This window comes from Chiloscyllium punctatum, chromosome 27 (assembly GCF_047496795.1).
Source record: "Chiloscyllium punctatum isolate Juve2018m chromosome 27, sChiPun1.3, whole genome shotgun sequence".
Taxonomy (NCBI): domain Eukaryota; kingdom Metazoa; phylum Chordata; class Chondrichthyes; order Orectolobiformes; family Hemiscylliidae; genus Chiloscyllium; species Chiloscyllium punctatum.
The window spans coordinates 8,373,579-8,398,727 of record NC_092765.1 but is presented as its reverse complement, the minus strand read 5'-3'; the positions used below and the strand labels follow the sequence as shown (position 1 = coordinate 8,398,727).

The 25,149-nt window shown below is 42.0% G+C and overlaps 1 protein-coding gene across 8 annotated transcripts in view; it reads right to left on the bottom strand.

Moving 5' to 3' along the window:
* The window catches only part of nkain1 (sodium/potassium transporting ATPase interacting 1), a 548,201-nt gene that overhangs the window by 44,877 nt on the left and 478,175 nt on the right, over nucleotides 1–25,149 (bottom strand). For all 8 annotated transcript variants that reach the window (XM_072548005.1, XM_072548007.1, XM_072548006.1 and 5 more), the window contains one exon: nucleotides 13,020–13,080. In XM_072548005.1, coding sequence (XP_072404106.1) covers nucleotides 13,020–13,080 — 61 coding nt within the window. The remainder of the gene's footprint in view (nucleotides 1–13,019; nucleotides 13,081–25,149) is intronic.

Genomic DNA, 25,149 nt, shown 5'->3' with positions numbered 1-25,149 from the left:
CATCATAGAACAAAACAGTACAGAAGAAGGCCATTCAGTCTACCCTGCCTGTGCTAGCTCTTTGATAGAACTGTCCAACCTGTTTCATTCTTTCCCTGTCTCTGTAAACTTTAATATTTAAATTTGAAATGGTGCTATCAGCCCATCGTGGATTTTGTCTTTTACCAAGTAATTGTGCTGATTCTCACCAAAGCTCCATGAAAGATCCTATTTAAATCACACCATGGATTGATTCTTACCTACACACAAATACACCAAATGCACACACACACATATACATCGACACACACAGTCACACGCGCACACAGCCATATACATGCACACAGACTCACATACATACACACCACACACCTACACAGACAACACAGCCAGATACATGCACACAGACTCACATACATACAAGCCACATACCTACACAGACAACACAGCCAGATACATGCACACAGACTCACATACATACAAGCCACATACCTACACAGACACACAGACAGAGACATGCACACAGACTCACACACCTGACTATCACCTGATGAAGGAGCGTCGCTTCGAAAGCTAGTGTGCTTCCAATTAAACCTGTTGGACTATAACCTGGTGTTGTGTGATTTTTAACTTTGTACACCCCAGTCCAACACCGGCATCTCCAAATCATGACGACATTGACAATGCATTTCATGGCTCAGAATACTCCAAAGCGTGTTTCAGTCAATGATGTACGTTTGAAGTGTCGTCAGGTGTTGTCATGTCATAAGACTTTGCTAATTGTACAAAGTCAAAAATTACACAACACCAGGTTATTGTCCAAGAGGTTTATTTGGAAGCACCAGCTTTTAAAGCGTCACTCCTTCAGGTTGTCCACAACCACCTGACGAAGGAGCGACACTCCAAAAGCTAGTGTGCTTCCAATTAAACCTGTTGGACTATAACCTAGTGTTGTGTGATTTTTAACTTTGTCCACCCCAGTCCAACACCAGCATCTCCAAATCATGGCTATTTGTACGCAGTGCCTCTGTTGTTAGATACCATTATTTTAGCACAACAGGAGCTACTTCAGCTATTGATGGTTGGGGAGCAGGGAGGTGCTGTGGGTTGGGAATAAACCACAGGCCAATGAGTCAAAGAGATTCATGACATTTTCAAGAGAGATAGAAGGCAGAATGGGTAAAGAGAGAGAGAGAGAGACAGTGAGAGAAAGTACAGTTCATTTTAGATGGGTACCTTTGTGAATGTCCCTAATTTTAGACAATTAATTAATTTTCAATATCCTGCCCTGTCGTTGCGTGGGCAAGGATGACACCTAATTGCTGCACAGCAAGATCTCACAAATAGCAATGAAAAGAAAAACAGACTTGTCCTGTTTAGTGAGGCAGGTTGTGAGACAGATGTTAGCCGGGACAGTGAGAGAACTCTCTTTCCTTCCTCAAACTGGGACATGGTATCTTTCATGTTCACCCAAACAAGCAGAACATATTAATTATTCAAGTGGAATATTCATAACTAGGAAGAGCAGGCGCGTTTAAAGACAGTTCAGCTGGAAGTTTAATGTTTCTGTTTGAAGCATGTTCAAAACCTTCTAGTTCACAGAAGGCAGCAGTTGTATCTCACTGCAAAAAAAAACTGCTTTGCGTTCTTATGTCTGTAAGTAACTCCAAATCGACAGCTAATCTACTATGGAGCTGGCATGTACCTGCACCATCTGCAGCCTTTACAGATATTCATTAACATTTATTTGTGTGTAGATGGGAATCATGTTTAACAGTCAGACAGAACAGCTTCTGCCTCCTAACAGTGTATTAGTGAAATAATTGCATTTGTGAAGGGAAAAGGGATTGAAATATATTGTGAAAGTGTGCACCCTTGATTCTCTGGGGCCAGGACCCAGAGAAAAAGCCCTGCTTCATATTTCCAATGGATCTAACTCTTATCACCAGGTTGTGAATCACAGGCAAAGGAACCCAAACACAAAAGGCCATTTAAACATAGTGCTGAGTTCTAACAGACCACAGACCATAAGGTGTAGGGCTAGCAGTAAGGCATTCAGCCCTGTTCTATTTTTCAAACACCTTGACAGATGCAAAGGCCTGAACCAATAGTATTGAAATCAGGAATCAATGGAGGAGATATAAATGTGTAATACCTATTTCTTGTCAGCATTTGAAATATTAAATTCTCCCAGTCATTAAATATTAAAATAAATATTAAATTATTATATAACAAATCCAGTAAACTGAAATACCACCATGGCAGTTCGAGAATTTCAAATTCAGAATTTTAAAATCTGGAAATAAAATGCAGGCATCGACAGGGTGACAAAGAAACTGACAGATTGTAGAAAAAAGCCCCGTAATAGTTCACCAATGTCCTTTTGAGAAACACCAGCCAGAACCTTTGAATGAAGCACAGGACTGGTGCTATTGTGACTCCAGTTTGGTGCTTAGTCTAATACCCATTTTGTTAATGGCTGAAGTGTTTACAAAGTTGAACTATTACAATAAGTAGAGAAGATAAATGAGGGGCCGCTAATGATTTGAATTCAGTTCAAAAGATTTAAAATTTTCAGTACAGGAGAACTGTTGTATGCAGCAGCAACTGGGTTCCTAATTCACAAAGAGCACGGCTTTGAGAATTTGTGTGGAAATTTTCCAGCTGTCAGAACTGGAAAGAAGTTTCCAGATAATGAAACCTGGGAAGTGTCAGTTAAGTAAGATATTAAAGAGTTCAGACAGGAGTGACACTTTCCTGGTATTGAGTATCCATAAAAAACATTGCTGGGAAACATGTTGAAACTTTGTTTTGCTGTTTATGTTATGATCTTTTCAAACTGTACTATGTGTATGTAGATAGTAAATATGTCTTCTTTTCTGAAAGAACATTGGCAGCCTCGTGTGAATACAGTCAGTGACTAAGTACTACAGTAAATGACTGTAGAAATAAAAATGTCATCTATAAAGTCAAGTTTCCCACTGAGATCTGAGTTGACCAGGATTGGCATCATTTCAGATCATAAAAACAAATGTATAAATGCACACAAACATACCTACAAGACAAGTCATTGAACAGTGACCTAACACCTTGCAGGATTGGTAGTTATCGAGTCAGGATAGGCCAGTAATAAAAGTGAGGAGTAAAACAGCCGGTGTAAAACAATGACAGGTTGACCACCTGAGAGAAGAGAGACTATGATGAGAGTGGAGGACCAACATTAGAGGACAATAATGTATTTTTATTTGACATTGTTATGGACTAGGTCAGACCCCTGAAAACATTCCAAGAAAGTAACCCAGACCCTAACTTTGCTAGTTGTTTTAAGCAGATGTATGTAGATATTCCAGGAGGGATGCAGGTAGTCAAACCATTTAGCTTTAAACAAAACAGAATTTATTTACAAGATTACCACATGAAAAATAAAAAGAAAACAGAATGTAGAATAACTTAAGCTATTCGAAAACCCAACAGATCATCCCAATTTAATGATGCTGTTCCAAATACTTGTAACAATCTCCATAAACACCCCTTGGCAAAAAAGGGTAAAATCACATGAAGGGACTTACAGGAGAGAGAGAGATGGTAGAGAGATTCAGCATGGAACACCTTCTTCCATGGAGCTGTTTCGTGGATCAGCAGTCTCAAAACTGACTGACTGCTTGCCAAAAGGCCGGAACTGTGCTGTAATGTTCTATGTTCTATGTTCTTTTACCTGAGGCAGAATCCGTTAGCTATGATCAGACTGGCCCTAAAACCCTACAAACCTAGATTTTTCAGAATTGCTGCTTTTATGACCCCTCTATAAAAAAGCTAAGGACAGCATAACCCTGTTAATGGAGCAGCTTTGTCACAACATCAATGCAGAGCCCACCAGTGTAAGTTCAGCTGCTAGGAAATGTTCTGACAATCATTTGGAAATAATCTGTCAGGAATCTTGAAACAAGGCACTGCACTCTTTGATACGCTCCCGACTGTTTTATCCTCATTTACACTGGGTGGACTTGAGGAGATCTTCAATTAGCGGCTGTACTCTTTGAGTAGACCTGGACATTAAGTACTGGATTAGTGGTGCTGAAAGAACACAGCAGTTCAGGCAGCATCCAACGAGCAGCGAAATCAAAGTGCCAACCTTCCTAATGTAGGTAAGCATCACAGCCGCGATTCAATCTGGAATTGATGTCATTTATATAAATGATTTGGATGCGAGCATAAGAGGTATATTTAGTAAGTTTGCAGATGACTCAAAAATTGGAGGTGTAGTTGACAGAGAAGAATGTTACCTCAGATTACAACAGGATCTTGATCAGATGGGCCAGTGGGCTGGGAAGTGGCAGATAGAGTTTAATTCAGATAAATGTGAGGTGCAGCATTTTGGGAAAGCAAAGGATTTGTACACTTAATGGTAAAGTCCTAGGGAGTGTTGCTGAACAACGAGACCTTGGAGTGCAGGTTCATAGCTCCTTGAAAGTAGAGTCACAGGTAGATAGGATAGTGAAAAAGCTTGCTCTGAAAGCTTGTGATTTCAAATAAACCTGTTGGATTAAAGCCCAGTTGGGGAGCAGTTCAGTGGTCCAGGACATTCAGCCTCGGACCTTCGGGTGACCATCCTCCAAGGTGGACGTCGGGACAGGCAGCAGAGAAAAGTGGCCGAGCAGAGGCTGATAGCTAAGTTTGGTACCCATAGGGAGGGCCTCAACCGGGACCATGGGTTCATGTCACATTACAGGTGACCACCATTGCACTATACACACACACACACAGATACTCTTACACACACTCTCACACACACACAGGCACTCCTACACACACATACACACAGACACACATACACACACACACTCCTACACACACATACACACAGACACACAGACACGCACACAGACACCCACACACACCCTTACAGACACACACAGTTCCACACTCACATATGCACCTCCTCACAGACTTAAGACACTCTGCACTCACCACACACACACATACGCTTTCTCACACTCAGAACCCCCAACCCAGACAGACACACACAGACAGACAAAGACCCACATACACACATATATTTTGTGGGGTGAATTTGTACTTGCAGAGTTACATTGTACTTTGCTCAAAAACCGCATGCATTCATGTAGAACTCTGAGCTCAAAAACTGCATGAATTTATGTAAAACTCCATTATCTCACTTTTTAGATTAGAATCAATCTAAACATCAGGTCATAGACAGAGAACACAGGGGGCTAACACCTTCAACATATTGTCTAACTATCACCATTGTTAACAGCTAACCCGAGAATGCAACTTTTTTAAAAAAAGGTTTTGTGATTTACACATGAAAGAAGTGAAACTATCACTGTATTCTAACAGATGAAAGGCTTAACAGACAATCAATTTTTCAATGTATAATTTCATGAACATCACACTGTAAATTTTTGCGATAAATTCTGTGTGTTAGGATTGAGCCCTCCACAATCACCTGATGAAGGAGCGTTGTTCCAAAAGCTAGTGTGCTTCCAATTAAACCTGTTGGACTATAACCTGGTGTTGTGTGATTTTTAACTAGGATTATAACCTGGTATCATGTGACTTTTGTTGTGAAAGTATACTATTATTCATATATGACACTGTTCATAATCATTCATGATCAGCACAGGTTTGTAGGTATAACCGTATCACAATTATTTAAAATTGTACAAAGTGCTAACAAGGATTTGGTGCACCACTCGTTTACTGTTTTTTTTTGTTCCTCCATCACTTGCTTTCATCTCCTCCTCGGCAGGTTCGATTCTTTGATCAAAACACAAGTCAGTAACCTGTGCTTGACTTCCTCCCACGTTTCTGTGTTACCAGCTGTCAGACGCAGCAGTGTTACCCAGCTGGTTAATCAGTGGACGTCAAGTCTCCAGCCTTGCTTTAGCTACCAGCACAGAATGGAGAGAGCTGAAACACGAGGGAGGGGTTGAAAAGGCATATTAGCCTGATCACTCTTGCGATACATCCCTCCTCTTTTCCAATCCCTTTATCCAAGTTGTGTAGCAGAACATCACAGAAACAAAGAATAACTGAGCACAGACGATCATTCGGACCCTTCCGTGAAGAGCAAGTACATTGTTTTGCAGCAATACATCATTCCAACATCTTATTGTTCCAGTGACCAGGATCCTATTCCCTCGAAGCCTCTCCCTTTTGCTCTCCTCCTTTAACATTCTCATGAAAACCAACCTCTTTGACAAAGCTTTTGGTCACCTGTCATAACGCCTCCTTATGCAGCTCAGTGTCAAACCCTGACATTCCTGTGAAGCAACTTGGGGTGGTTCACTTCATTAAAGGTGTGACATCTGTGCAGGTCTTTCAGTAAAGTAACAGGAGACAGTGACATTGCAGCTTACAAATGCTTTTCCAAAATAGACTAGAGGCTGGAAAGCAGTGGGGGCAGGGCAGGAAGGTCAGTTTGCTTGTCTTGGTGTTAAGAATTCTTAAGAACTTCAATAAGGAATCTCTACAAATTGTGGGATACAGAGGTGGATGGAAGAATTGGGCCTTGGTATCCCAGTGGTAAAAATGAACAATCAGTTTTTGGTTTCCTGTAATATTTGGGATCAATCATGGTTTTTTTATAAAAGGCGAAGCACTAGCTTAAGTTAGTTACATTGGTCACCTGATCAAGTTGAGCCAAGCTCATGAAACCATCAATAAACAAGGCCCAAACTGAACTGAAATTAACATGTCATCAACATGATATCTCCTGTTGGATTTACTTTCTGGAAGTTTCACCTATTGGGCTGAACATTGCCTGTACATTATCCTAGTTCAAAAAAATGGAACCAGACATGGAAATACACAAAGGAACTATATTTCAGGCAGCAGCTTTGTTTGATCAAATCAGGGAGAAGAATGTTGAGTTTATAAAAACAGAACTGGAAGGCTTGCTCCCTCTATCCCTCAGCAAAAGTGAGGACTGCAGATGCTGGAGATTAGAATCAACATTAAAATGGTGCTGGAAAAGCACAGCAGGTCAGGCAGCATCCGAGAAGCAGGTAAATCGAAGTTTTGGGCAAAAGCCCAATCCCGTCTGTCTCTCTGCCTGTTTCTCTTAGCACCTCAAGAAGCAGCGTCTGATGCTAAAGCAAGTTTGTGAAACATCTATTCCCTAGGAATTCCAGATTAGATACAAATTTCAATACTTTGTGAGGATACAAGGTGTCAATTAAACAGCTATGGCCTCACATTAACCCTTAACATCTTAAGGGCTCTTTGTTCCAAACCACAAAGCAGGAAGCTCTCACGGAATCTTGGGCAACATTCATCCTTCAAGCATCACCAGTGAAAGCAAATATTGTTCATGCAAAGCCATGTGTAGGATCTCACTATGAGGAAAGTGGCTACATAACAATACCAACTGTCCCGTGTGGAACTCAAATCATTCAGCCCCTCAAACCTGATCTGCTATAATTTGTCCATGCAATTAAGACTCATCTATCAGTTCCTCCTCATCTCAGTTCCAAATGAAAACCTTCTTATTTTAAAATTACACCACTTGCTTCTAGACCCCTGAACAAAGGCAACATTTTACCCTTATTTGTCTTGCCTATTCCTACAAGTATTTTGTAGATCCAAACAGGACCACCTCTCAATTAGGTAAACAATTGGGAAAAGTAGAGGCATATTTGGTGATAATGGGGGAATCAATCTAACAAAGAGGGCTTGATGTAATTATGAATGAAGGTTATACCTTTGGCTGAAAATGATTATAGTATGTTGCACATACATGCTAGCTTCCAGCATGTCACTCTTTATGAGAATAAAGTAAGTGCTTTCTTTACCAAGATGGTTTCAAGGTGGTTATAATCTAATGTTGCCTGCAAAGCCCGAGCACAATGGACTAATTTACAATAAATGAAATTCTGGACTCATACTATAACATGACTAAGAATGCGATTACATTGAAAGTTGCATTTCATGAAAGGAAGCAGTTGTCAAGTGAGACTATTGTAAATTACACTCCTGAATTAAATGAACTCTGTCGTCACTGTGGGTACATGCAAACTTAGAACTTTACTTTGTAGAAGCACATCCATAGAAGGTCTAAAGAACAACAAGATCCAGGCCAAATGTTTGAGCAAAGACAGTTGGCTGACAGGGAAGGAGGCCTGTGATAAGGAAGGCAGGAAGACGTGGTTTCAGAGCTGGCCGGGGACACTTACTGGATTTCAGTGAGAACTACACCCTAGCAGCTGCTCAGGCCTGCTTCACCATTCTAGGAGCTGGTCCATCAGGTGCTTCAAAACCATCTTCCTTAACTATCCCCATTTGGCTTGAAGTTACGAGTGACTAGATGTCTATCAATTTCTGTCTTGAATCATTTAATGACAGAGCTTCTACAGCCCTCTGGGTAGAGATTTCTAAAGATTCAACAATTGTCTTCCAAATTACCTGTTACACATACATTAGATTAGATTCCCTACAGTATGGAAACAGGCCCTTCAGCCCAACAATTGCATACCGTCCCTCTGAACAGTAACCCACCCAGACCCATTCCCCTAACTAATGTACCTAAGACTAGGGCAATTTAAGGTGGGCAATTCACCTGACCTGCACGTCTTTGGATTGTGGGAGGAAAACCACGCAGAGAATGTGCAAACTCCACACAGTCACCCAAGTGGGAATTGAACCCAGGTCCCTGCCGCTGTGAGGCAGCAATGCTAACAACTTTGCCACCCTGCTAGCTCCCAGCATGTCACTCCTTATGTCACTCTTTATGATGTACATAAAAAGGTACTTAGGTCCTGGATGTAGGTTTGCTCACTGAGCTGGAAGGGCTCTGTTCTTGGGCCTCTGCTCTTCGTAGTTTTTATAAATGACTTGGATGAGGAGGTTGAGGGGTGGGTTAGTAAATTTGCAGATGACACAAAGGTTGGAGGTGACATCGATAGTATAGAGGGCTACTGCAGGCTGCAGCATGACATAGACAGGATGCAGAGATGTGGGCTGAGAAATGGCAGATGGAGTTCAACCTGGGTAAATGCAATGTGATGCATTTTGGAAGGTTGAACTCGAATACTGAATATATGATTAAAGACAGGATTCTTGGTAGTGTGGAGGAACAGAGGGATCTGGGTGTGCAAGTACATAGATCCCTCAAAATTGCTACCCAAGTGGACAGGGTTGTTAAGAAAGCATAAGGCATTTTGGCTTTCATTAACAGGGGGATCGAGTTTAAGAGCCATGAGGTTTTGCTACAGTTCTACAAGTCCCTGGTGAGATCACACTTGGAATATTGTGTCCAGTTCTGGTCGCCCTACTATAGGAAAGATACAGAGGCTTTGGAGACGGTGCAAAGAAGGTTTACCAGGATGCTGCCTGGACTGGAGGGCTTGCCTTATGAAGAAAGGTTGAAAAAGCTCGGACTTTTCTCTCTGGAGAGAAGGAGGAAGAGAGGAGACCTGATCAAGGTGTACAAGATAATGAGGGGAATAGATAGAGTCAATAGCCAGAGACTCTTCCCAGGGCAGGATTGACTGGTACGGGGGGTTCATAGTTTTAAGATATTAGGAGAAAGGTATAGAGGAGACATCAGAGGTATGTTCTTTACGCAGAGAATGCATTGCCAGGGGTGGTGATGGAAGCAGAGTCATTAGGGACATTAAGCAACTGCTGGACATACACATGGATAGCAGTGAGTTGAGGGGTGCGTAGGTTAAGTTATTATATTTTACATTAGGATAAAACTTCGGCATAACATCATGGGCCAAAGGGCCTGTTCTGTGCTGTACTTTTCTATGTTCTATGTTCATTTTCAGATGTTTCATCACCATACTAGGTAACATCTTCAGTGAGTCTCTAGATGAAGCACTTCTGATGTTTCCTGCTTTCTATTTATATGTTTGAGTTTCCATGGGTTGGTGATGTAATTTCCTGTGGTGATGTCATTTCCTATTCTTTTTCTCAGGGGATGGTAAATGTGTCCAGTTCTCTGTTATAGGAAGGATATTATTAAGCTGTAGATTTACCAGGATATTGCGAGGAAGGAGGGTTTGGTTATAAAGGAAAGCTGGATAGGCTGGGACTCCTTTCACTGGAACACTGGAGGTTGAGAGGTGACCTTATAGAGGTTTATAAAATCATGAGTGACATAGATGAGGTCTGAAAATGTGTTGCTGGAAAAGCGCAGCAGGTCAGGCAGCATCCAAGGAGCAGGAGAATCGACGATTCGGGCATAAGCCCTTCTTCAAGAAGGATATAGATGAGGTGAATGGCAGGTGTCTTTTCCCTAAGGTGGGGAATTTCAAGATTGGGGGACATATTTTTAAGGTGAGAGGAGAAAGATTTTTAAAAAGGCATGGGATACAATTTTTTGTTTACACAGCAAGTGGTTCATGTTTGGAATGACCTTCCAGCGGAAGTGGTGGATGCAGGTACAGTTACAATGTTTAAAAGACATTTAGATAAGTTCATTAATAAGAGATTTTGGAGGGATATGGGTCAAGCACAGGTAGGTGGGACGAGTTTAATTTGGGATTATGGTTAGCATGGACTGGTGAGACTGAAGGGTTTGTGTCTGTGTTGTATGACTGTATCTGCCTGTTCTTGCCCACACACTCAGCCTGTCTCAATCGCCTGGAGGTCTGTTGCATCCTCCTCCTAAACTCTTTTATGGGACTTTATCAAAGGTGTTTGAAATGTGTCCTGGTGAACTGAATAGCTGGGGCTGTAAAGAGGGAGTTAAACTAATTAGAGGGGGAGGGCTCAAGACTGGGGGGAATGGAAAGCTTGCAAAGTAAAAGGGTAGTGTGTTTGACCATAATACCCAGAATGGGACAGGAACGGACAGAGTATGAAAGTCAGAAAAAAAAGCAGTAAATGCAGACAAAGAGGAAACAGAAAATAAAAAGGTCAAATTAATGTTTGAATATGCATAATATTCACAATGAAATAAACAAATTAACGGCACATATAGAGGTTACTGGGTATGATCCTAGATTCATTACAGAGACATGGTAACAAGGAGATCAAAGATGGGAACTAAATATTCAGGAATTTGTAACCTTTCAAAAGGGTTGGCAGGAAGGGAGAGGTGATGGGGTGACTTTGTTAGTACAAGATGAAACTAATCCATCAGCAAGAAGGAGTCATGCATCAGCTGATGCAGGATCCATACAGGTGGAGATAAGGAGCAACTGCGGAGGATGCAAAATGTGTGGAATTCTTTTTCCCATTGGAAAGTAAAGTCTGAGAGAGACAGATTTTTAATCAGGAAGGGATTCAAGGATTATGGAGAAAAGGCAAGAAAGTGGATTTGAGGATGATCAGATCAGCCATGATCTCACTGAATGATGGAACAGACTCAATGGGCTGAATGGCCTATTTCTGCTCCTACATTCTATGGTTTATGAAATTTCAGATGCATCATATACGTTGTTTCCCCTTATTAACTCCGTTGTAATGTCCTCAAAAAATCTTTATCAGGTCTGTCAGCTAAGAGTTCCCCTTTAAAAATCCACATTGCCTAACCAGACAATTATTTCCTAAATGCTCAGGAATGACATGCTTTGTCAGATGCAGCAGGTAAGCAGGAAGGCTAACAGAATGATGGTCAATCAGGAGTGTAGGGAAATCTTACTGCAACAAGATGCTGGTCAGTCCACACAAAGAAGACTGTGAACAGTTTTAGTCTCCTTATTCAAGAAAAGGTGTTATTTCATTGGAGGCAGTTCAGAGAAGGATCACCCCAGGTATGTGGAATTATCTTAACAGCAAAGATTAAACAGGTTGGGACTCTACTCACTGGAGTTCAGAAGAATGGGAAGTGATCCCATTGAAACATATCAGATTCTTATGGGGCATGACAGGGTAAATGCTGAGAGAATGTTTGCCCTTTTCGGAGAGTCTAGGACCAGAGGGTATAGTCCCAGAACAAAGGGACACTAATTTAAGACTGAGATGAGGAAAAATTTCTTTGGAACTCCTTGTCACAGAGAGCTGAGGGGGCAGAATGCTTGTATATATTTATGATGTGGGGGAGCCGGTGTTGGACTGGGAGAGGGGGGGACAAATTTAAAAATCACACAACACCAGGTTATAATCCAACAGGTTTATTTGGAAGCACTAGCTTTTGGAGCGCTACTGTTGGACTATAACCCGTTGGTCTCTAACCTGGTGTTGTGTGATTTTTAATCAGTCGGGGAAATCGCGTGTTACAGGGAAAGGGAAGGAAATCGGACATGAGGAATGTCAGACCAGCTATGAACCTATTGAATGGTGGAGCAGCCTCAAGTGTCCAAATGGCCTAGCCGAGTTCCTACTTCTTATGGTCTTATAGTTTCTGGTCTTTTTTCTTGGGCAATAGATCTGTAGTTCCCCATTTTTGTAACAGCAGGATTCCATTTGCAACTCTCCGATCTGTAGGTACCATCACAAAATGGACTGAATTTTGAACAACAATCACCAGTGCTTCAACATCTCTAGTGGAAAGCGAATTCAATCTCGCTACCTCCAGTTAAGCCCGAGATAGTTTTACTCAGAGTAACTAACAATGCTCTTGCGCCCAATATTTCTATGTTTCTAGCCTGTGGAAACATTTCAGTTGAAATGATTGGAATTACTGTGTGAAAATGTCATATCCTATGGACAGACTCTGAAAAACTGTCCCCAGAGACAACAATCTGCATTTATACAGCACCTTCAATGACTCAACTGTTTTGTTACTTCTTCTTGCGATTATTCCCAAGAGTATTGGTGTCTTAGAGTTTGGCTCATGTATAAAACTTTGGGAGAAGCAATTTTAACTTGACCCACATACTGACATACCAATTGGATTGGAGCATTCCAACTCTACCTGAGAATACTTTCCAATGAGATTGGTGGACAGCCGTAGCATTTGGGGAGGGGGTTTGTGGCGGTGGGAAAACTGGCATTTCACACATTTCCCGAGCCGAGAATCAGGGTAAAATACCACCCCCCCATCCCACCAACCCACCCCACCCTATGGTTCTCCCTGCAGTGTTACCAAAGGCAAAGCATCATCCTGAGTAAGAAGGTCAGTCACTTACAGCTGTCTTCCTCTTCCATGAAGACTTTGCTGACGTAACAAGCGTAGACAAAGCCACAGAGCTGCAAGAGAACAAACAAAAAGGCAGGGTTTATTATTTGCCCCAATTTCGATTTCTCGCCCCTCCTTGAAGGCAGTGACACAAAGCTGAGGCATAGATCCCAGCTCCTTTCCAAAACGGTACCTCAGCAATCATACTTCACAAGCAAGCCCAGGCTGAGAATTACATTGCGCTATTTGACCATGTGGTGCCCCACCTGGGTCTCCCAGCCAGCAGCCTGCTTACAAGTGAACTTCCTAATAAGTGGTTCAATGACTAACAACTTACAATCACTATATTTGGCATTTTCACATGAGCAGTAAGGAACTGATGATACGTGTAGCAAGTAATCAGGAAAGCAAATAGAATGCTGGCCTTTATTGCAAGGACAATGGGATAAAAAAGTAGGGAGGCCTCACTACAACAGTACAAGATTTTGGCGAGGCCAAATAAAAACTGAAAGAACTGCAGAAACAAAAACAGAAATTGCTGGAAAAGCTCAGCAAGTCTGGCAGCATCTGTGAAGAGAAATCAGAGTTAACGTTTCAGGTCACTGAGGACAGGTCACTCAACCAAAATGTTAACTCTGATTTCCCTCCACAGATGCTGCCAGACCTGCTGAGCTTTTCCAGCAATTTCTGGCTTTTGCTAATGGTGAGGCCAAGCTAGAGTCACACATACTGTTCTGATCTCCTCACCTCAGGGGGGACATGCTTCCATTGGAAAGGGTTCAGAGAAGGTTCACTAGGCTCATTCTCAGCAATGACATAGTATATTTTATGAGGAAAGGTCATGTGACTAGGGTCTATACTCATTGGAGTTTGACTGAATGAAAGGTGGTTCCCATTGACACATAAATGTTTGAGGGGCTCTTCACAGGTTAGATGCAGTGGGAATGGTTTTTCTCAGGTAATATTCAAGAATTAGGAGCACCATTAAAAATAAGGACCTCCCATTTAAGGTATAGGACCATGAATTGAAATGACGTGGAGGGGATTGTTAATCTTTGGAATTCTCTTGAATATATTCAAGACTGAGCTGGACTGATGCCTGGCGTCAATGATGGTGTCAAGGGCTTTGGGGGTAGACAGCAAGTGGAGTTAAGGCCTCACTGAGATCAGCCATGATCTTATCAAATGGGCACAAATGCCTGGATCCTTCTCCTGTTTCTTAAGATCTTGTGTGGTGGCCCCTAATCGTGGTCTAGCCAAGAGACATGTTCACCAACAGGTTATCAAACTAAGAGCTGATCCCCTGAGGGGGTAAATTTACTACATTCACAGGGAGAATTATACAATACAGTGCTTTTTAAATCAGTCAAATGATGGTTTCTCAACAGTTATTTGGAGCCATAGAGTCATAGAGATGTACAGCATGAAAACAGATCCTTCGGTCCAACTTGTCCATGCTGACCAGATATCCTAACCTAATCTATTCCCATTTGCCAGCACTTGGCCCATATCCCTCTAAACCCTTCCTATTCATATACCCATCCAGATGCCTTTTAAATGCTGTAATTGTACCAGCCTCCACCACTTCCTCTGGCAGCTCATTCCATACACGCAAAAAGTTGCCCCTTAGCTCCCTTTTATATCTTTCCCCGCTCACCCTCAGTCTATGCCCTCTAGTTCTGGACACGCCACCCCAGGGAAAAGACCTAGTCCATTTACCCTATCAATGCTTTTCATGATTTTATGAACCTCTATAAGGTCACCCCTCAGCCTCCAAAGCTCCAGGGAAAACAGCCCCAGCCGGGTCAACCTCTTCCTACAGCTCAAATCCTCCAACCCTGGCAATATCTTTGTAAATCTTTTCTGAACCCTTTCAACTTTTACAACATCTTTCCGATAGGAAGGAGACCAGAATTGCACACAATATTCCTAAAGTTGCCTAACCAATGTCCTGTACAGCCTCAACATGACCTCTCAACTCCTGTACTGAAAACTCTGACCAATAAATGAAAGCATACCAAATACCTTCTTCATTATCCTATCTACCTGAGACTTTACTTTCAAGGAGCTATGAACCTGCACTCCAAGGTCTCTTTGTTCAGCAACACTCCCTAGGACCTTACCATTAAGTGTATAAGTCCTGCTAAGATTTGCTTTCCCAAAATGCAGCACCTCGCATTTATCTAAACTAAACTCCATCTGCCACTTCTCAGCCCATTGGCCCATTTGATCAAGATCCTGTTGTACTCTGAGGTAACCTTCTTCACTGTCCACTACACCCCCAATTTTGATGTCATCTGCAACCTCACTAACGATACCTCCTATGCTCCCATCCAAATCGTTTATATAAATGATGAAAAGTAGTGGACCCAGCACCGATCCTTGTGGCACTCCACTGGTCACAGGCCTCCAAAACCTTATCTAAAGACCAGAAGCACATCACAAAGGTTTATTGTTGCAGAGAAATGTCTTTCCCATCACAAAATAGAATGGGATGCTCCTTAATGTTAGCCTGTGGCATGTTTAATAAACTTAAAAGACTTGAAGCTGAACAATGGATCTTCTAAATACCCTGAATAAGAGATAACCTGCCATTTCTTTGTGTTAACAATCTCTTTCTGTGTACTAGGAAATACAATTCTCTTGTTTCTGTAGCAGAGTAGAAGCCAATGTATCTGTTGTTTAATATATTCACCGCTAATTCTTGTAGTCATATGCATGGGGTGACACTAGCCCATCAACAGCTTTATTGTGCTGAATTCACTTAGAAGGTGTTAGACTGTCGGGGGAACAACAGCCGAGGATTCTCTCAGTTGTGTCTCCATCACCTGAGCAAGCATCTCATCGCCTCAGGTGACACACAACACTTGGCTCAGTTTGTGCACTCTAGTCACTGAGACGTGAAGGTTATTGGTTCAAGGCCCAGACCAGAATGTAAGATATAAACTGACATGGCAGCTGCTTCTCCTGTGTTGTCAGGAACATTATAGGACTCTCTTGTTTGCCTCATGAGGCAAATGCTGAAGATCCAGTGCAGAGCTGTGCTTCAGTGGCTTGTGGGTTCAAGTCTCATCGCAAGGCTCCAAACTTTGAGACTGCAGTGCAGAACAGAAGAGATCCTGTTGGAGATGTCATCTTTCTGGTGAGACCTCAAGTAGATAGAGCAGATCCCATAGGACACAATGTTAAAGAGGTGTGGGGTGTTTTCCCCAGTGTCCTAACTAATATTTATTCCTCAGCCAACACCTAAAACCCTAGCATGTTAACATGTGTTTGTGCTTTTTGAATAATTATACTTCAAGACTGAAGAAATCAGAACTCTATCTGTTTAATTCTTGCAGGCTGCTTGTAAATTGGAGACCCTGTTTAAACTGCCTCAGGTCTATTCCCACTAGCTTTAACTCACACAATATGTTTCACTGGGTGCAGATATGAAATTTCCCCACTAAAATACATGTACCTTAAAAAATAGACCAAATGGCCTCCTTCAGAACCTTTGCACTACAACTATACTGTGATTTTGTGATTGTATCCAGTTCTAATATATAACAAAACATGGGTACAATATATCACAATTTCATTGCGATATGTGGTTCCTCACAGTGTGCAAATGCTGTCTTTCCTCCTTCATAAAATAAGAGCATTTCAATGTGTATTAGATATTTGATAAAGGTGTTCAAGTCACAAATGTATTTAATAGAGACATTGAGGAATAACTGTGTTCAGCAACATGACATTTATGCCACACAAATGCAAGGCTAATGACAAGAAAGAATCTAACCTTCACCTCTTGAAATTCAAAGGCATTACCATCACTGAAGCACCCACTATCGACATCCTGGGGGGTTCCCAGAAACATTGACAAGGAACAAAACTGGACACACCGTATAATTACTCTGGCTAGGAATTCTGCAGTGAGTGCTGCATTTTGGGAAAGCAAATCTTAGCAGGATTTATACACTTAATGGTAAGGTCCTAGGGAATGTTGCTGAACAAAGAGCCCTTGGGGTGCAGGTTCATAGCTCCTTGAAAGTGGAGTCGCAGGTAGATAGGATAGTGAAGAAGGTGTTTGGTATGCTTTCTTTTAATAGTCAGAGTATTGAGTACAGGAGTTGGGAGGTCATGTTGCAGCTGTACAGGACATTGGCTAGGCCACTGTTGAAATATTGCGTGCAATTCTGGTCTCCTTCCTATCGGAAAGATGTTGTGAAACTTGAAAGGGTTCAGAAAAGATTTACAAGGATGTTGCCAGGGTTGGAGGATCTGAGCTACAGGGAGAGGCTGAACAGGCTGGGGCTGTTTTCCCTGGAGCGTCGGAGGCTGAGGGGTGACCTTCTAGAGGTTTATATAATCATGAGGGGCATGGATAAGGTAAATAGACAAAGTCTTTTCCCTGGGGTCAGGGAGTCTGGAACTGGAGGGCATAGGTTTAGGGTGAGAGGGGAAAGATATAAAAGAGACCAATGGGGCACCTTTTTTACACAGAGGGTGGTATGAGTATAGAATGAGCTGCCAGGGGAAGTGGTGGAGGCTGGTACAATTGAAACATTTAAGAGGCATTTGGATGGGTATATGAATAGGAAGGGTTTGGAGGGATATGGGCCACGTTGGGATATCTGGTTGGCATGGACAAGTTGGAACGAAGGGTCTGTTTCCATTCTGTACATCTCTATGACTCTATGACTCTAAATGCGTAGGGAGCTACCTGAGGGGGTGGTGGAGGCAGGTCCTGTTGCAACATTGAAGAAGCATCTGGATGAACACATAAAACTCCAGGGCACAGTAGGTTATGGACCAAGTGCAGGGAAATGGGATTAGTGTAGTTTAGTATTTGTTGGTTGGCATAGACATGATGGGCCGAGTGGCCTGTTTCTATGCTGCATGACTCTATAACACGGGTTGCTTTCAGCACAGCCTACCCATTCACCCCTACTCTCAACTCTCATTATCATCGATTCAATTTCTCTTCTGTCCTGGCCTATTGTCACCAATCCCCTCGTCTGCCTGCCCCTTCCATATCTCTCTTTCTCTCTGGACCATCTCCATTTATCTGCTCGCCCTTCCGCCACCACCCCACTATTCCTCCACCACCCCAGACCTCAATCCCAATCTTCAACATGTGTTCCAGTTTATCCTAGCTGCCATCCAGACTGGAAACGTTCACTCAGCTTTCTCCCCACAGATGCTGCCTGACCTGCTGAGTTTCTCGACCATTCTCTGTGTTTGTTTCATATTAGCAGCAACCGCAGTATTTTGCTTTAGTTCAGCAGCCTGTCTGTAATTTAACACTTGCATTTCCTAGTGTTTATTGGTGCAACACTATTCCAGACTCTACTTCAATCATTAGTTATGGTAAAATATTTCAACTTCAAACTGGTCTTTGTGTGGAATAAAAGTTATAATTCCTGTGACTATTCTAAGTCAAAATTCTAAACCTCCTCTTTTACCAATTACTGATGAATAGAAGCAATCTTTCACTGTTTTGCCCTTCAAATATCAAAATGCAAATTAAGCAAAAGTCTCAAAGCAGTGGTTTTCCACAATTATCTACCTCAAAATGTCTATTTGTTTTTTCCCTTAATTTCTTTATTATGGTTAAAAAGCAATAATTTTCAAATATCTCTTCTTACGTAGAGATTTTTATTCTCGGTATCATTCCAGTCACTATCTCCATAACCAGTGTAACTGACAGCTAAAGCAGAGTTTTATGGAAATTTGCCACTGTTTCTTTGATATTCAAAGCCTTTACAAGTATAAAACCCAAGAAGTTTAATTCAGTGAATAAATGAAAGGAAGTGCAATTGAATTGGTAAAATTACTAACACAGTGGAAAGAGCTGAGCACATTTTGGGTGAAGATGGATTGATTGTTGAATAAAGGACCCTCAGAAAGAAGGGATGATAAAATGTGCATATAGGCACACCCACATTTGTACAAACACATGTGCACACATTTACACCCACACTCATTTTTTACACGCAATCATTTATGCAAACGTATAAGTATTTGTTCATATATTTGGGAAGGCACGGTGGCACAGTGGTTAGCACTGCTGCCTTACAGCACCAGGGACCTGGGTTCAATTCCCGCCTTGGGCGAATGTCTGTGTGGAGTTTGCACATTCTCCCCGCGTCTGTGTGGGTTTCCTCCGGTGCTCCGGTTTCCTCCCACAATCCAAAGATGTGCAGGTTAGGTGAATTGGCCATGCTAAATTGCCCATAGTGTTAGGTGCATTAGTCAGAGGGAATGGGTCTGGGTGGGTTACTCTTCAGAGGGTTGGTGTGGACTTGTTGGGCCGAAGGGCCTGTTTCCATACTGTAAGAAATCTAATCTAAAATGTATGCAAATATTCATTTGTACATACACATGCAATTTTGCATAGAGTAAGTGAGGACTGCAGATGCTGGAGATTAGAGTTGAGAGCATGGTGCTGGGAAGACACAGTGGGTCAGGCAGCATCCGAGGAGCAGGAGAATCGATGTTACGGACATAAGGCCTTCATCATGAATGAGCATTCCTGATGAAGGGCTTATGCCTGAAACGTCAATTCTCCTGCTTCTCGGATGCTGCCTGACCCACTGTGTCTTCCCAGCACCACACTCACAGCTTGAAATTTTACAATGCACACATTTGTAACATGTATATGCTAACATATGCTACACACATGCACTGTTCACACACTCTCATTTTTAACACACACATTTGTACATGCACCCATTTGTACACACTCATTTTGATACGCACACATTTGTGTACACATAGCTTGACCTTTATTTGAAAATCCCTTGCTTTAACCACCTTTTATCTAACACACTCAGAAATCCTCTGATATTCAGCTTCAAGCATTAATTATAATTCTTTAAATATATTACAAGACAAAGTCTTAAAATGGCTGCTTTCCATCACATGAGAACAGTCAATGATGGTGTGAGACTACCAGTTGTCTTTAACAATCAGCTTGAGATATCAAACTCACTGCTGACAACAATAACACAGAAGGTCATGGATTTCAAATTAATTATAAATTTTTCTTTTTCTTACTCGTGAACTTTTTGACTCTTTTTTGGAGAGTTGTAGCTGTTGCAGGCTGCCCTCTTCGCCCATGGTCAGTATTCATTTTCAGCAATTTCTGACATCAAGGCCAACAACTTCTGGCTTTGGTGAAGTTTAGACTGGAAACTGGCAGGTTCTAAACAGACTGGAATCAAAGTTATTATGCTGTTGCTTTCAAATTTTCCCTGTTCTCTCTCTCAGATTGCTTCAGGAAAAAGAGCAGCAGAAGCAGAAAATTGCTTGAAAACCTGACGTGGAGCTGCAGAGACAACTAATGTCACAGTGGGTGACCATTTGTTGTAAGATGGTGAAAATATCTCACCTGCACATCTGCTTTTTTAATAGAATCTCTACAGTATAGAAAGAGGCCATTCAGTCCACAAACAGCATTCCACCCAGACCCAGCATGGTGGCTCAGTGGTTAGCACTGCTGCCTCACAGCACCAGGGTCCCAGGTTCGATTCTAGTCTCAGGTGACTGTCTACGTGGAGTTTGCTCTGGTTTCCTCCCACACTCCAAAAATGTGCAGGTTAGGTGAATTGGCTGTGCTACATTGCCTGTATTGTTCGGTGCATTAGTGAGAGGGGAATGGGTCTGGGTGGTTTACTCTTTGGGCGGCACGGTGGCACAGTGGGTAGCACTGCTGCCTCACAGCGCCAGAGACCTGGGTTCAATTCCCACCTCAGGCGACTGTCTGTGTGGAGTTTGCACGTTCTCCCCGTGTCTGCGTGGGTTTCCTCCGGGTGCTCCGGTTTCCTCCCACAGTCCAAAAATGTGCAGGTCAGGTGAATTGGCCTTTCTAAATTGCCTGTAGTGTTAGGTAAGGGGTAAATGTAGGGGTCTGGGTGGGTTGCGCTTCAGCGGGGCGGTGTGGACTTGTTGGGCCGAAAGGCCTGTTTCCACACTGTAAGTAATCTAATCTAATCTAACCTAAATTTCTCATGGCTGGTCCACTTTGCATGCATGCTCATGGACAATATGGGCAATTGAGCATGGCCACTGTGCTGCCCATACCAAGATTGGAGTGGCGAAAAATTAAGCAGAGATAGACAGAAATAAAGGGCAAGGAACTTAAAGCTTGATATTTGCAGGCAAGTGACAGAGCAGTCTTAGCAGCTGACCCCTGTTTGACAGTTGCTGGTTCTGAGGAAGATTTCTGTTTCATTCCGTGGTACCACTCCTATAGGACAGCATTGAGGAAAGCCAGGAAAGAGCACAGTCGGTTATGGAATGGGATAATCCATAACTTTGAATGTGTCAGGCCTGTGTTTCCCACTTCTGAGGGGCATAATTGTGAGGCATGTGGCCACTCACAAAGTCACTCAACATCACCTTCATGAGGGCACATAGGAATGGGCAACAGGAAAAGGTGCCCAGATCCAGTACATGAATAAAACACACCATTAAATTCTACTGTAATGTACAATGTGTTGGATAAATGGGATGGTGCCAGGGTTTCCCAGGATTAGTTCTACATGCACAAAAAAATTCATACACACACAAACACACACTTTCAGCATGAAATCTATGCATTTGTAAACAACATAATTCCAACATTTGGAATGTTGCTTGGCCCTCCACTGCTCAGTCAGGAGGGGAGACATGATCAAATCAGCCAAGGTTACAGACCGGCTATCCAAAGCAGAAAGTGGTGATGTTCAGTGAATGGAAAGCTTTCACTTTGAACCATCTTCTTCAAATTAAACACCTCCTGCAAATCCCTGAAAACCAATGCCCTAATGGAGATGCCTTTGACTGACCAATTGGGAGAATGCCCACTGGTGTCTGTACTGAGTGGTTGCTTGACTTTAGTATGTTAAACCCTAGCATTCACATTCACACTTAGTTCAGCCAAATTCAGCCAAACCTAGATCAGATTCACTACATCACTGGGATTGGTTTCTAACAGAAGAGAGTAAACACTCTTATCAATGAAAATCCTATATATGTGGCTTCATGATCAAGTAAAGATGCTTGTCTGTTTCCATATAATAGACACAGTTTTAACCCCAAATCAGCAAAATCATAAAGTCATTGTATTTACCTTTGCAACTTTGCTTCACATATGATGCAGTTTACATCTGTATGCCACTGACAAAGAAGCATTTATTGACAACTCATAGTTGAAAGAGCAATTAATGTTACAACAATAAAAAAAATTCTTGCAATGTTAGATCTCGCTAAACAGGGACATGTTGCTGAAGACTTTTGACTTGCACTCTACAGGACAAACACAAGAATGCAAAATTTCGAACAATCACAACACTCTATACCACAGGAGAAAAGGGTACTGATTGGTTGGCAAGTGCACTCTAACTGATGGAGACATTGCCATGGAGAAAGCAGCTTTCAGTCCTTTAGATTGTTAGATCAGTTACATACTCATTGCTCTACCTGGGTGATTTAATAATAAACCATTTAGCAAGGGCTGGTCAATGTAAGCTGTATCATATAGGAGTGACAGATATTTTCATTCATGGAATAAGGGCGTCACTGGTTAGGCATTACACAGAGGTGTGTTAAAAGTGAGTCACATTGTTGTTCTGGAATCATATGTAGGCCAGAACAGGTAAGGATGGCAGATTGTCTTCCCTGAAGAACATTAGTGAATCAGATGGATTCTTACAACAACCTGTAGTGGTTACAAGGCCACTATTGGGCGAGTTTATTGGTGAATTCAAGTTTCACCATCCGTCATGGTTGGATTTGAATCCATTTCTCTCGAACATTAGCATAGGCTTGTGGATTACCAGACCAGTGATATTATCACAACATCACTGCCTTCTTCCAAAGGTGTGTGAGTCATCCAGTGAAACTTTTAGATATTCATTATCAAAAATGACCAGGTTATTCAAACTTGACATAGTGAGATTTAAAGTCATACCTGCTTGGATCTTATGCAGTTGAACAATCATTAATCTATAACTCTGAACATTTATATACACAATGAATGTGCATGCCCAGCTCATGGTAATCCAGAAAGGGAAGAGTTTTCTGCTATGGGTCAGGGACCCACCCCATGTGCATGTGTGACCTTCTAGCTGCCCAGGTCAATACTCACCACCCTCAAACAGACTAAACAGAGTGTTTTATTTTCTTGGATTAGAGGAAGCTGTGGTATGGCCTGATTGAGGTGTACAAAACTATGAAGGGCATTGGCAGGGTGAAGAGAAAGAAACCTTTCAGGGAGCATAGTGTTAAAGTAATGGGCAGGAGTTTTAGAGGGGATTTAAGGAATAATTCTTTCCCTTACAGGTTTATTGGTATCTAGAACTCACTGTCTGAAAGGGTGGTAGAGGCAGAAGCTGTCAGAACATCTAAGAAGTACTTAGATGATCATTTGGAGGTGCCATAGCATGTAAGTATATAGGTCATGTGCTGGAAAATGAGACTGGAGTAGATCGGCACTTGGTGGCTCCCACAAGTACAATGGGCCAAAGGGCCTCTTTCCATGCTGTCAAACACTATGACGCTATGAGATCAATAGAACTCTTAACAGCAATTCTATTGAAATGACCTATGATGTTCATCGCAGGCACATGGAATTACATCTTGAAACAACATTCCACTCTTTAGTAACTTTTCTGAAAGCATGAACTGGTGGAATTTGAATTTAACAAATATCTGGAATTAAGAATCTGATGATGATCATGAATCCATTGTCGATTGTCGGAAAAACCTACCTAGTTCACTAATCTCCTTCGGGGAAGGAAACTGCCAACATTACCCGGTCTGGCCTACACGTGACTCCAGACCCACAGCAATGTGGCTGTCTCTTAACTGGCCTCTGGACAATTAGGGATGGGCAATAAATGCTACCTTGCCAGTGATGTCCTTATTTCATGAATGCATTGAGAGAAAAAAAAAACATCCTGGACTGATAGAAGTGGACATGATAACAATATTCAGTTAAATACGAAAGAGCCAAGGGATCACCCAAGAGTGGGTACCGATGATTAGAATCTTTCACTAGATTAGAAAGCCAATCTAGGGCTTTCTAAAATCTCTTGAAATGATTAAATAAGTCAGATGGAAACGATTGAGTAAGGAGATGAGTCAGTTGATGCTTGTTGTGTCAGTCTAAATGAGGAAAGGGAAGTGGATAGCCTGCATCAGTAAGACACAGTCAGCTGGATCTGATAGAGAAGCTGTAGTTGGAGATCAAAAATAGACCCGTTGATTAAGAGAACTAGAGTCAAAACTCATTTATTCTACTTCTAGTAGTATAACCCTTGACTTAGTTGCTGAAGAAAAATGTATCTAACCCAGCGTTGAATAGTTGCAACCACTCGGCCACCACGTCTCATTGGAGAGAGCCAAAAACTAAACTCCTTCTCAGTTCCATTTGAAAAGGGTGATCCCTGATTATTAAACTAAGCCTGAAATAAACCTGGAAGTAGACCTTTTGGTCTCTCAAGCTTTCTTCACCCTTCAAAAAGATTTTTTTTTATCCAGTCATGGGACGTGAGCATCACTGGCTGGCCAGCACTTTATTGCATGTCCTTAGTTGCTTTTGAGAAGGTGGTGAGGAGATCATTGTAGATCTTTGACTGGATCTCCCCTTTCCTGCCCTTTGTCCATTTTCTTTAACTCACAAATCCATCGATCTCGATATTGAATAAGCTGAATGACTAAACAATCACAACTCTGTAGCATTGAAATTCTGAAGATTCATAACCTTTTGAGTGAATAATTTTTTCCATTTCACAGTCCTTAACACCAGAACTTTGATTCACAGGCTGGGGTCCCAGAGTTTAGACTCCTTAGCCTGAAGAATCATCCTCCCAGCATCCACCTTAAGAAACTTCCATGTTTTCAAGAGATGAGCTCTCATCTTCTAAGCTTGAAGAAGTATTCAAGTCAATCCCTCTCCCTAGAAAAATACCTCAACCCAGTCAATATAGTCAAGTGAACATGTATGGGACTCTCTAAGGTAACTATTTCCTTTGGCATATCGAGAGACCAAACCTTTATGACTTGTTTTACCAATTCATGGGATTGTGGACATTATTGGATGGGTCAACATCTATTGCTCACAAAGCAGTTCAGTGTCAACCACATTGCTGTGGGTCTGGAGCTACAAAAAT